The following is a 13,168-nucleotide window of genomic DNA, read 5'->3' as shown; positions in this document are numbered from 1 at the left end:
GAGAAACACAGAACACATAGACCAAAATGGTAAAAAGTGTTTTTTTTGTTTTGGGGGGGTGGTTTTCTTTGGGGGAGGGGCGGGGAGTTGGGGGCGTGGTCTAATTGGCGTTGATGGTTTGCTGGATCCAGTCGATGAACCTGGAGACTCGTGCGTAGACGCCGGGCTTCATGGCGTTGGCGCATCCCAGACCCCACGAGGTCACGCCCTGCAGCACAAACCTGTTCTGGCTGTTGCACACCAGGGGGCCGCCGCTGTCGCCCTGCAGGGGGCGCAGTGACCACACAGTCAGCGTTGAGAGGGGAAAAACTGCAAAACGACGGCGGCGCTCTGCAAATGGCTCCAGTTTGCACGTGCAACCAGAAACACAGCGATAAAGGCCGTGAATGGAGTACTAAATTACCCACAATGCAGTTGGACACCAGGGCGCAGTCTTTTGTTTGTTTGTTGTTTACCTGGCAGCTGTCGCTTCCTCCCTCGATGTTCCCGGCGCACATCTCGTGATCTCGGACTCGGCCGTTCAGGTAGGACGGCCGGTTGCAGATCTTGTTCTCGATGACGGGGAAGCCCACCTCCTTCAGGAGGCCGTCGCTGCCCGTACCTGCGGACAGTAACCTCACGTCGGTCACACACCAGCCTGCGTCACTACTTCACCTTCACTCCCACCTTCGCAGGAAACTAAAAAAAAAATGGTTTCAGTCTGAAATTTCTCATTTTACTTTTGGCACCTTTGTCTATTTTCTTTGGCCATTCATAGCGTATGAAAAATAGTAGAAATCCTTCTTAAAAAAAAAAAGAAATCGACAAATTCAGTGATTAGAAATACAAATACATCGGCGTTCTAATCTACGGAAGCGTATTGCATTCACTTGGCAAATAAAAGTGTCATTATTTCTGGTTTTCGTGCTATTTTTTTTGTTTTCCTGAGTCCATTTTTTCCCCTCTTTCCTGTGTTTTTCGTGCAAATTTTTTTCAGCCCTGTTTTTCAAGTGAATGCAATACGCTTCCGTACTCATCAGATGTCAAATCAGTCAATAAATATCTTCAAGTTTTTTTGGCTAAACAACTTGAAAAAAAGAAAAAAAGAAATACAGAAAATTCTGCAAAAGCAGGTTGTGTTTAACCTTGAGTATCACCCCATCCCGTCACGTAGCACTCGGTTCTGCTGGGAACAACAAAGTTCCTCTCCGGCAGGCAAGCTGGCAGGACTTTATCATTTATCAGCGCCGGGCTGCAAAACATACAAGTGTGTGTTTGAGGACTTTTCATTGATTTCCAAACCTCTGTCCGTCCTTATAACTCTACGTTAGCAAGCAGATCAATTGGATCAAGGAGGAAGCTTCCTCCTCCAGGTGTCGCAACTTTGTAGTTTTGGAGCCGCTTGTTTCCACCCAGAACTCACGTCTGCAGCTTGAGCAGGGCGATGTCAGCGCCGTTGGGGCCCATCACGATTTTGACTAGGTCGCGGTCTTGCCTGGACGCCTCGCGGGCTCGCTCCGTGTGGATTCCCAGGACCACCTTGTAGGCTGCAGGCCGTGTGCTCCTTCATTGCAGAGCGGACACAGCGGCAAAGACACACGCTTAAAGTCGTTATCGCCACTTTCGTTCTGTGCTTTTTTGGTGTATTTTTTCTCTGACCTCTCCAGGCAGTGTGCAGCAGTGAGGACCCACTGAGGGTGAATCAGAGTTCCTCCACAGAAATGAACGCCGGCACTGTGGGTGGAAGGTAGAGAAAGAACAGTAAGAATCACCACGACCCTGATTGTGGTGGTGTTATGCATGTACGCTGTATATTTCTTTGCACAGATTCTTGTCACTCCACTAACTTTCAATGCAACGGCCAAGTTTATAAAAAGTCAGGTGACTGGAACGATGGACCAACAACGACAGCCTCTAGTTTTCAAAATAAAATGCCAGAAGGAATTGCCAGAACAGATACAGCGTTGACAGTTTTGGACTCACTTTGTGCGTAAGCTGATTTGCCACGGCCATGAGTGGGGTCTGGACTCGCAGCCTCCTACGATGCGACCGAAGCAGCGCTTGGGTTGGACGAGTGACGCGCCGCACTTCAGCCCGGCTGGAGGAGAAACAGTCGTCGGTCGGTGAGAGTTACGTTTTTTTGTGCGGAAACGAGAAACAGCGCTCTCACGAACTGCGACCCTGACAGAAGACGTGCAGGTGAAATCCGAAACATCAGTCGCGTTTACTTACCGCAGTCGGGAATCTGGCAGTAGTCCCACTTCTTGTTTCTGTCTGTTGTGTAGCACCACGGTCCATTCACGTCATTGTCGGGATTCCTGCAGCTCTGGTAGAATAACACAAACAAGGGGAATAGTACGTCAGTAGGAAGACGATGACGAGGGTGAAAAGCCTTTTAGTGGCTTCGCTGAGCTTTGAGACACTGAGGCGGGAGCGCTTACATTTCCCTCCAGACCCTTGTCAGGGTGAGACTCAGGGGTGAAGCCGATGTGTGGGTGAGGGCTCTGCGCACTCCAGGCCTGGCACGTCACGCCAAGGATGGTGATGGAGGTAGGACCTCGGTACGTTGCTCCGTTTCCAACTTTACAGTCTGATGCAGAAACAGGGACAAACGGGTGAAGCAGTGAGTCGATGTCGTCAACCCCGGTTCTGTGAGCTCGTAAAATCCAAACCTCTCGGCTGCGGGTTCTGGCCAGTGTTGGTTTGCTCTGGCTGGGAAGGGCTAGTGGGACTGGTTGGACTGGGCCTTGGAGCTGTGGAGCACTTTTGTAAGTTGCAGTACTCCCAGCGGACTCTAGGGTGCATTGTGTAGCACCACGGCGCGCTGTCGCCATCAGGGTTCCTGCACAGATTCCTCCTGAGGTCCCTGTTGGAGCAAAACACCTGGAACTTCAGACAACCCCTGCAAACTCCTCATCGGCTTTGGGTTGCTCGCTGTGAATGGATGGTTCCTGCTGACTGTGATACAACAAGCAGCAGCAAGGGACAGAGTATGACCAGGTAATGGCAGACTCTGATCATCCCAAAGAACACAAGAACATAAACCCGGGTATTAGCCAAGTATTTCCTGACATTGGTTTATCTTTCCCATGAATGACATAATTATCATTTCAATCGATTGAAATATTATTGGAATACACAGAATTCTGGAATACCCTGATGCGTCGCTATTCTATAACATCACAGTTATTTACAAAACCCCAAACAAACACGGAGAGATTTGTTTTTTCTCACGCATTTGGAAAGCTTTGTGGAGTCTTCCTGTGGCTGTGAGGGGTCATTGAGCTCCAGACTTGACATCTTTTCCCGCTGATGGTTTCTGAGGTGATGCCACGGTAACTGGACCCGTTGCCCGTGTAGCAGTCGTCCTCTTCCGGCGGAATCACCGCCTCGTCTGTGAGACAAATTCACCAAAGTTATCGTCCAAAATGCTCATATAAGTCATTCCGGTCCACACAATTACACAATTTGGAGTTTATTTCCCCAATGGATTTACAAATGGTTCTGGTTTTGGATGGATGGAATCAAGGCAACGAGAGACAAAGAGAGGTCACATGTTTTGGAGACGAGGGTAGAGGGGCAGAGAATATATCGCTGGAATGATGCTGATGTAAAAACTAGCAGGAGGAGGAGGAGGAGCAGAGATGAGATTTATGGACAGACTGGATCAGGGTATAAAGTCAGACGGTGCGATAGAAGAGGATGCAGAGCATTAGTTGTGGCTGCGGCCAATCATCTGTGACAGACAACGGATGGATGATTATTTTCACCTGGTCTGGTTGAGTTCTCGCAGGTCGGCACTGTGCAGTACTCCCAGCGGGTGGCGCTGTCTGTGGTGTAGCACCAGGGCATCCTCTCGTTGTCGGGGTTACGGCAGTAGTTGTTATCCAGTCCTCTGGCATGGGGGAGGACAAAAACACAGGCAGCAATTAGAAAAGAATCTCCCCCCTGAGCAGTTCCACTGGTCACCACCGGCCTGACGTCCAGTCCTCGGCTGTTCTTACTTGCAGGGGTAGTTGTCTGGCGTGCGGTTGTGTTTGTTCGGCGTTTGAGCCGACCAGCTCTGGCATCTTTTCCCTGTCTCGGTCACAGCGATTGTGCCTCGGTAGGCTCCGCCTTCCCCGGTGTGGCAGCTCACCTCTGGGACAATGGTGGGTGGCTCGGACGCTGGGCGAATAAAGGGGAGGAAAAATTTGGGGGCAAACACTCAATCCAACCCTGGTTTTTAGAATTTGCAGTGAAATGCGCGGAATCCCTATGTAATTTAGTTAAAAGTGTTTATCTTGGTCAGTCCTTGGATGTAACTATATACGCTCAGGGTTAGTTGAGCGACAGACTTACTGCAGCGCGGTATGGAGCAGAACTCCCAGCGTTTGGAGGGACTGGTGGTGAAGCACCACGGCCGAGGATCTCCGTCGGGGTTCCTGCAGTAGTTCTCCTCCAGGTACTTCTCTGGGAGGCTGGCGAAAACAAAAACAAAGGTACAGTAGCTGGTGTCTAGTGTAAAGAAGAGTGAGCAGATTGGTTGGCCGAGGCTCCGCAGTCGACTCACGCAGTGGGGTTGTAGCCGTGGTTGTTTGGCTTCTGGGAGTCCCAGCGTTGGCAGGTGAGGCCGCTCTCGGTGGTAGAGACCCTTCCTCTGTAGTCCTCGCCACTGCAGACTATGCAGTCCTCTGTGGTGGAGCAACAACATCGCCTTCATGCACACAGTGCCTTGCTCCGGGTGCGCTCGATAAACTTAAGAAATCATGTTGGCGTCAGGCTGCGGCTTTAGTCACGCCTGGTAGCCCTGTAAACATCAGCAGCTGTCAAATGACAAATTGGTAGCTTGTATGTTTTGCCCTTGGACAGGACCAAAATGTTTGCGGTTCCAATTGGAATCAGCTTTGCCTTGGTTGGTTCTTACACGAAGCAGATACACGCATGCATATACAGACAAACCCAGCAACCGGTGCAGAAACACAAACCAGTGCAGCTGGGCGGGTTGCAGTGCTCCCAGCGGGTGTCGAGGTCGGTGGTGTAACACCATGGTCCTCCGCTGTCACCGTCAGGGTTTCGGCAAAAGTTGGACTCCAGGTCTGCCAGAGGATTCCTCTGTGGCGTGACACTGTGAGTGGGTCACAGTCCAGTGAGAGATTCACTGAGTGGGACAAACGTGTGTGATGGGAAATATCAAACGGGGGATTTTCATGCAGGGATACAGACTTGGGCCGGTGAGGGGTGGTGGACGCCCATCTCTGACAGAGCTTCCCACTTTTGGTTCTTGACTTTGTCCCTCGGTAATCTGTTCCTATTCCATTTATGCACTCCAGGAGGTAAACTGGCAGAGACATAGTAGGAAAAGCAGAGTATCATCAGCGTGCTCGATCAATCTATAGCTTCCCGTCTGGGAGGCATGTTGACACACCGGAGTAGAGGACACTGCACAACTCGACAATAGAATGGAACTCGTGATCAGACCCTTGAGTGAATTATTGACCTGATTTATCAATGTTTCGTCACCACAGAATCATTGAGTCAGTCACTGCAGCCGCCTCCACACTTGGTTTTCACAGACTGAATACAAACAATCACGCAATAACAATAACACAACACGCGATAAACACAAACGGTAATAAAACGAAGGGCATCAAATATTTTGCCACCAGAAGTCGAGTGTTTCACTTTGGCAAAAATTCACTTTATGAACGTTTGACAATTAATTGTGTCTTTATTGCGCAGGTGAAATGCAGAATGTGCATCCTTTATCAATGTCTTGCTCACCTTTGCAGAGAGTGCGCTTAGCATCCACACAAATAACAAAAAAAACCTGTCCCTCTGCGATGTCACAAAGGACACTGATACCCCACTAATGGTCACCCCCACTACCAGGTATTGGCTCCTCCCACTGAGGCAGACTCATTTTTTAAAGAAATTTTCTTCCAGACGTGTGCGAGGTCAATTTTAGTGGGCCCCCTATAAACAGAAGGTTAAATGTTTCTTTTTCCTGCAGATCTCCGGAGGTTTGCCGAAATTGTACAATAGCAAAGTTATTCCACTGGAGTCCAGTATGAAAAAATACAAATATGAGATTGGGTATAATATGGGCCCTTTAAGACGGATACATCGCGTGTTTGGTGCGCTAACTGTGCTAGCGGGTTTTTATCTTTGAGACAAGTCGTGCACAATTCCTGATACACAACCATGACGACGATGTTGGACTTACCATCTTTTTCGTACAGAGATGTGCTGCTTCTGCGGAAGACGGTCTCCGTTTTGGAGTTTGCGGCAGCCGTCCAACACTCCTGGTCCTTCTCGATATACACAAAACACCTTGAAGTAACGACGGCGCAGAGGCCAGACAGAGGTCATTCAACGGCGTGTCTTATTTTACTCATGAAGCAGTAGAGGATGTTGTTTAGAGTCAAGGGGTAACGTTCTATGAAAAAAAAAAAAAAAAAAAAAATTCTATTGTCATATGGACAGTCATTTATTGACGGTCCCTAAGCAGAACCATCACATCCAAGTGTGGTAAAATGAAATAAATTACACTGAGATTGAAAATAATTTAGAAGATGATACAAAATACATGTTTGCGTTTTAAAATTCACGTCATGTGTTGCTCTTTTGTGTGAGTGCAAAATGTGAGTGGAAAGAGCGGAGAGCACCTGCAGGTAAAGGCTATTTCACTGTCACATCTGGCGGCGCACTCGGCCACATTGTTCACCGGGTACCGATTTCTGTTCAAGGAGAGGATCCAGGCTCCCGCTGTTTTGGAGTAACCGTCCACTTCAGTGGCACTGACTGAAATCACAGACAAAGACAGACGCACGCAGGACACTCAGTCCAAACAATAGAGCCGCAGAGTGGATCGCTTTAAAACGTAATAAAAGAAGGAAGAAAAAAAAAACAAAACATGAAAGTTAAAGAACGCACATGGATTTAGACTGAGTCAGGGAGTATTGTTGTTGCTGTGTTGAAACAAATGTCGAATCATTTGATTGACAAACGACAAACATTTAACTGTCCTGACTCACGGCTTCGGGACCGAAAAACCACAGCAGAGTGGGGGAAAAAAAAACCCTCCACTTTGGAACCATGTCAACATCTCCATTTCTGTCATCGGTGAAAATACAAAGTCATTTGGAATTTTTGACTCATTTTTGAATCATCGCTGGATGATATACAGTAGAGACCCAAACAAATCCATGATTCATTTAGTCTGAATTTTTGATTTTTCAAACTCACAATGTTTTTTAAATGACGTTTAAAGCTCATGCAAAAACAACAACAACAACAACAACAACAACAACAACAACAACAGACTTTAGCAAATGAACGTGCAGCTAAATAGAGATTTTGAGGCATTTCGACTGAGACAAGTGAAAGAACGCTAAAGTGTCTGGGAAACTTTTTGCAGACAGATTGAAGCTGTGTGGTGTAACACAAGATTGCAAAACAGAAATGCAACCAGTGCAGTGACGATAAAGGTAAACAAATAATTGAACACAGTTTTTCTCAGAATGAGGGGGCTGCAGTGGATTTCTGAGTAGAGTGGGCGGGGACGAGGGGTGAGGTTCATTTCACGCACAATTCTCTTCAAAAACATTCAAATGTATATCAATGGTACTTCAAATAATTTGGTTTGGGACTTTGGAAGAATTAATTTCTGGCTTCAAATTGGAGGGAATTTGCTTTCCTTGACTATTTGTTTAAAAACTTCTGTGATGCAAGCCTATTCTTTAAAAAAAATAAATCAATGAGACATATTTTGAGCAAAACGAGCCCTTAATTATATATTAATATAATATTAATTATAAAATAAGAGGTTTCTCCATATGCTAACCCTTCTAAAAGTCAAAAAACGACAGAAACAGCAATTCCTCCTAAACATTTTAAACACGTTGCCAATAAAAACTAGCACTTGGAACCACCTCCATCCCAGTCTCACCAGTGCAGAGCGCGGCTCCCAGGAGGAGCGCCAGCGTGATCACGTCCATGCTGAGGCCCTTCGGTCGGCGACACACTCGCCGAGGTTCCTCTCGGCGGATTTCTGCTCCCCTTTCAGCGGGTCAGCCAAGAAAAATGGCACATCATTAGTCAATCATTGGCCCGGCAAGGACGGCAAAAGGAGCAAGAGGTCAAAAACTCCCCTGCGAGGACAATTCGGAAGTACACTGTTGCACCCCGCGCGCCTTGAGGGGGCGTCGTGGGATCAGTTTGGAAGCTTTTTTCCCCCACTGCATCTTCAGACTTCTTGTAATTTTCTCTTTGTGTTGCCGCAGCGACTTGAGGCTGCTGTCGAGCTTCGGCCTCTTCTTTGGCATGCAAACCCCCCCCCCCCCCCACGCCCCCGACTACCAACACCGCCACGCTGGAGCTCGTCCGGGAACCGGGAACCAGTCTGGGAAAACCTAACAGCTGTGTTTTATGGCTTTAGGGTTTACATTAGTTATTATTTTGCAAATGGTATATATAATATATATTTTTGTGATGTTGTGTAACAGACCCACTTCACAGGCAAATATTAAATTGCCATCCGATTCCAAAGAGATCAATATCTATAGTTAATCTTCAGCTCACAGGGACCAACGTCCTCAAATGTAAATATGTGATTGGTCAACAACCTACTTTTGACGCAGCAGGACGGCCGCTGACTGCGCCTGTCCAGGAACTCCACCCCTGCCTTTCTTCTCTCTTTCATTTCTTTTTCTGGAAATGTTTTTTTTTTCTCCCAGACGAACGTCTGTTTGATTGAGAGGTAAAACCTCTGGATTGATTGGCTTCCACCGGCCACCAACACACAGAACAAGAAGAAGTGAAATGTTGCAGCTCATGACTGTCAAAGACTCTGTTGAATTCCATTATCTATCATAAAATATATGATAAAAATTCAGCAGTGTGAGGTAGCGGCGCTGCACAAGCGGCTCAATTTCAGGCCAGAGACTTTGGATTATTGTTTGAAAACAAAGCAATCTGAAATTAGAACACAAAACGTGGGAGACATTTAAATCTCACGTTTGTACGAGTTTTGAAAAATGCAAAAAAAAATAAATAATAATTGTAGAAAGTCCAGAAGAGGGCGCTGCCAGCATTTACCCTTGATCAACCAAAAGACGGATCTTGCTGCAGGAGTAAAAAGAATGAAACTGTTTGCATCGGAACAGTAAAAGAGCCAGCGACCGTCATCGTCAGGAATAAAATACTGTCAAACACTTTTTCAGCCAAGTTCAGCCGGTTTTATTTTATTTTATTTTATTTTATTTTATTTTTATTTTTTTAAAAGGAAATTGGCACCCTGTAGGCTGTATGTACTTCCCGCAAACCACAAGAGGGAGACAAAGCTCTGGTCGCGCTACAAGGTGTTACTTTAGCGGAGTCAGTCAGTCAGTGTGACGTCACAAAGGGCACCGAAGCGTCGAACGACCCATTTGAAGGGAAGACCTTCAACTTCTCTCTCAGCAAACTATTTCTTTAAAATACTTCCCTCCAGTTTTCTCCTCCTCCTTCTGCCCAAAGAAAAAGAAAAGAAGTCATTGTTTAATTTGCCACGTTGCTCCTGCATTCCAATTTAGGACAACAGCATTGAATTTGGTTTTCCTGCGAGTTGAAGGTTGGCATCCTTCTCCTCACAGACACGATGGAGCGGAGGAGAGAAAAAAGAGAGAATGATACAAAAGAAATAAAGGAAGAAAACCAGAGAGGAGGAGGACGGCTGGTGTCACGTCTCTCTCTCTCTCTGTGTGTGTGTGTGTGTGTGTGTGTGTGTGTGTGTGTGTGTGTGTGTGTGTGTGTGTGTGTGTGTTTGTATGTGTGCTAAATGTTAAAATATGCTTTTGAGAAAAACCAACCAACCAAGAAAAACACCCTCTGACCCTCAGTGCGACTGTTTGTTTGTTATCAGTTTGCTGTTTGGACGGGGAGACAACGGAAGAAAAAAATAGGAAAATGAAAAAGAAGATTTTCCCCCACAAAGAAAAGGCCAACAACAAAAACACAAACAACAAAGTCTGGTTGTTGTCCCTCCCCCTCCTCCCCCCCCCTCCACCCGCTGCAGCACCTCTGACGGCTTCAACGGCTTCTTGACCACCGCATAGATAGATTATACAATCATCCATCAAGCCATCAAGTTCAGTGCAGCAGGCAGTCACATAGGTTTCAGTTTGTTTAAATCATCAATCAAAGAGGGACGACCGACACTGAAGATGAAACGAGTCACGTGTTAAGAATTAGACCCCATCTTCCCGCCCTTTATCTCCTTTTTCCTTTTAAAAACACGATGGAATTAGTTTGAAATTAAAAGCTGCACGATGGCTCGTCCATCTTGACAGCCTCTGACGGACAGCGCTTTTAGTCGGTCCTAAAAAAACAACTTCCGTTCAATTCCATAACTCAGAAGGTTCCTTTGTGAATAGAGGGGCGGGAGGGACAGGAGCAAGGGGTGGAGGAGAAGAAGAAGAAGTAGAAGAAGTAGAAGTAGAAGAAGAAGAAGAGGAAGAAGTAGAAGTAGAAGAAGAAGAGGAGGAAGAAGAAGAAGAGGAAGAAGAAGAAGAAGAGGAAGAAGAAGAAGACTTCAACACTTTGCACAGGTTCCTGTCGAGTGGACGACCGTCTGTCTTTTTGATGACTCACTCGTCACGAGGTGGAGGAGTTCAGAAGCCGTTGCGTTGAAGTTGCAGCGAGAGCATCTTCACTACTGCACGTATGAAAAGGAAAATAAATGTATTTAATTCCTCTAGCCGACAACCCAGCACACACTCACACACAAGCGTCACAAAAATGTGTCTTTTTATGGTTGAGAATAAATGAAAAAAACAAGCTGGTAAATCACACCGACAGATTTTTTTCCCCCTCTTTGTTGGTTTTTCAATTACAGCCTCGGTGGAAGGAAGGTCCTGGGAAGTGGCTGCAGAGTGACACAACATCACAAGTTCGACAACAGTAACCCCCTCTCCCCCCTCCACACACACACACACACACACACACACACACACACACACACACAACCTTAAACACTCCAATCTCAATTGAATAGCATTTTTCTTTTAATTAAAGCATTGCTTAAGTGACTTGCCCTTGACTGGAGCGTCGCTGCACATACAGCAGCGGTGGCTCGTGAAGGATGTGTGATTCGCTGGAGCTACACAACCACACAGCCGCAGTGTTGCAGCGGCAGCAGCAGCAGCGGCACAAACTGTTTTTTTTTGTTTTTTTTTCACGCCGAGCTGCATTTTAATCCTGTCCAGTCGACCGAAAGCCGAGGCGTTTCTTGCAGCAACGATGATGATGTTCCAGCCAAAGTCTCTTTTGTGTGTTTGGAAAGTATATCTATATGTGTGTATATATATATATATGTATATACATATATATATATATATATATATTTTTTTAATTCTTTTTGACAGTTTATTGTTTATTTTGAGGAAAAAAACCCCACAACAACCCGCTGAGGAGAGAAAGTAATCGAATTCCATCTCGGCTTTTGAAGAACTGCAGAATTGATCTCTGAATGCGCTTCCAGCTCTTTATTCAATCGATGTTTTGAACTCATCTGCTGTTTCAAATCAAAGTACAAGGACTTTTCAGGATTTTCAAGTTGAAAAAAAAAGAAAAAAAAAACCCAACCTCGGCCCTGCCTGCAGCCTCCTCTCCGCTACACAGCGGGAAGAACAGGACGCACGGCGGCGCAGACTGGACGCGTGCACAGGAATGGACGCATGCGCGCGGCCAGTCCAGCTGTCTCCGTCCAGCGTCGCTACTGTAAGCGAACACTCTCCATCAATCTCCCTGAGCGCGACAGCAACTATGTCCACCTGTTCTCCCACAGTCCGCACGCACACACCCGCTGGGCTCCGCTGGGCTCCGCTGGGCTCCGACAAACTTCAGCTTCAGGTTTGTTTTCATCATGAAAACCTTTCAAATCCTTCCTGTTTGCCAGACTTCTGTGAGTCTGTGGACTGTCGTTGCAGTCACTGTGAGAGAAGTCCAACAAAACAGCAGTTTGAGCAGGAAGCTGGAGCGCTGTGTTTTGGATGGAGGTTGTAAACAGAGGGCTAAATCTGCTGTTTTCTCGACACCTAGAGTTATTTTGTGATTTAATTCATCTAATGGTTGTTTTTCTACATTAAAAATGTGTATTTGACCCTCAGGGTTTGGAAGGAAACAAACAGTGATGGACTGCAGTAAACTGGAATGACAAAACATCCACTAAATGTTAACTGGTGCACCTTTAAGAAAGCAAACCCCCCCCCCCCCCCCCCCTCAGGCCTGTTACTTTAAAGATTTAAAGGCTTTAATTCCAAACTCAAACATCCCCCCACAGGTTGTGGGATTTACGGGATTTGAACCAATGATCCCCTGATCCTCAGCCTGCGGGCCGCCGCTGCCGGCCGACGTCACGGAAAAACCAATCCGGACAAAAGAGATTCCGGATCCCAGTGACCCCCCCCCACCCCCCCGCCCCTCCCCCACCGGCTCTCCATCTGATGGACACTGGATCACCTGACCGGCCAGATTGGCTCGTCTTCACACCTCAACAATCACTCCACACACACACACACACACACACACACACACACACTCTCACACCTGAGGCCTCAGGTGTGAGTGGAAGCTAATCGTTTGTGGGACTCTGGCAGGAAATGGGCTTGTGTTGCTCTCAGGTTACCTGTCCAGGTAAGACTGTGTTTGTTTAGCGTTACCTGCCAGCCGTCCAGAGGTCCACAGCTCTCTCTCTCTCTCTCTCTCTCTCTCTCTCTCTCTTCATTTTGTTGACGTCTGAAAGAGGCGATACTTAATCCCACTCGCCACTGATGTCCAAAAATGCCTCTTTGCTTCACCGTCATTGGCTGCAAAAACGGCAACAAAGCAAAAAATTGAACAACAAAAAAAAAGACACTGGCAGACATCCACATTTTACCTCTGTATTGTTTTTATTCTTTTTTTTTTCTTCTTTTAACAAAGGAGGGCATGGTAAAAACCAACAATTTCACCATTAGTTGTCCTAGATGAGGCATGGGCAAACTACGGTCTGCGGGCCGTATGAGGCCCATTAAGCTTTTTAATCCCCCCCGATCGATATTAATGGTAGGCAAGTCATAAAATAGCTGTAGTTCATCCATTATCTATTTTTCCAGTGTTTTAAGAGTCATTTCAATAAAGAGATAAATACAGTGGGCCTGCAAAGACATTTATTTTGTTGGAACTTGAC

At 46.5% G+C, this 13,168-nt stretch overlaps 1 protein-coding gene across 1 annotated transcript; it reads right to left on the bottom strand.

The window, feature by feature from the left end:
- Positions 1-55: 55 nt before the first annotated feature.
- Positions 56-8,069, bottom strand: plg (plasminogen). Its single transcript, XM_076013029.1, has 19 exons — positions 7,910-8,069; positions 6,627-6,762; positions 6,185-6,291; positions 5,185-5,299; positions 4,947-5,086; positions 4,532-4,652; positions 4,321-4,439; positions 3,984-4,146; positions 3,750-3,874; positions 3,214-3,373; positions 2,652-2,845; positions 2,421-2,569; positions 2,212-2,305; positions 1,963-2,077; positions 1,639-1,713; positions 1,403-1,543; positions 1,125-1,231; positions 456-601; positions 56-262 (listed from the first exon to the last, which is right to left on the bottom strand). Exons 1-19 carry the CDS (start codon positions 7,956-7,958, stop codon positions 101-103), a joined length of 2,418 nt encoding a protein of 805 aa, XP_075869144.1. The 5' UTR covers positions 7,959-8,069; the 3' UTR covers positions 56-100.
- Between the last annotated feature and the right edge of the window lie 5,099 nt (positions 8,070-13,168).

The sequence above is a fragment of the Nelusetta ayraudi genome, unplaced genomic scaffold, assembly GCF_046127955.1.
Source record: "Nelusetta ayraudi isolate G7.1 ecotype Tasmania unplaced genomic scaffold, CSIRO-AGI_Nayr_v1 ptg000140l, whole genome shotgun sequence".
NCBI lineage: Eukaryota > Metazoa > Chordata > Actinopteri > Tetraodontiformes > Monacanthidae > Nelusetta > Nelusetta ayraudi.
The sequence above is the reverse complement of the archived record's forward strand: the minus strand, read 5'-3'. Positions and strand labels throughout refer to the sequence as shown.

What these genes read in the sequence shown, in the direction of transcription:
- plg (XM_076013029.1), bottom strand. Translation starts at nt 7,958, where the DNA reads ATGGACGTGATCACGCTGGCGCTCCTCCTGGGAGCCGCGCTCTGCACT. An exon ending in CAACCCGCCCAGCTGCACTG is followed by an intron (nt 4,653 to 4,946) that starts GTTTGTGTTTCT and finishes GCTCCACCACAG; the next exon opens with AGGACTGCATAGTCTGCAGT. An exon ending in CACGGCTACAACCCCACTGC is followed by an intron (nt 4,440 to 4,531) that starts GTGAGTCGACTG and finishes TGTTTTCGCCAG; the next exon opens with CCTCCCAGAGAAGTACCTGG.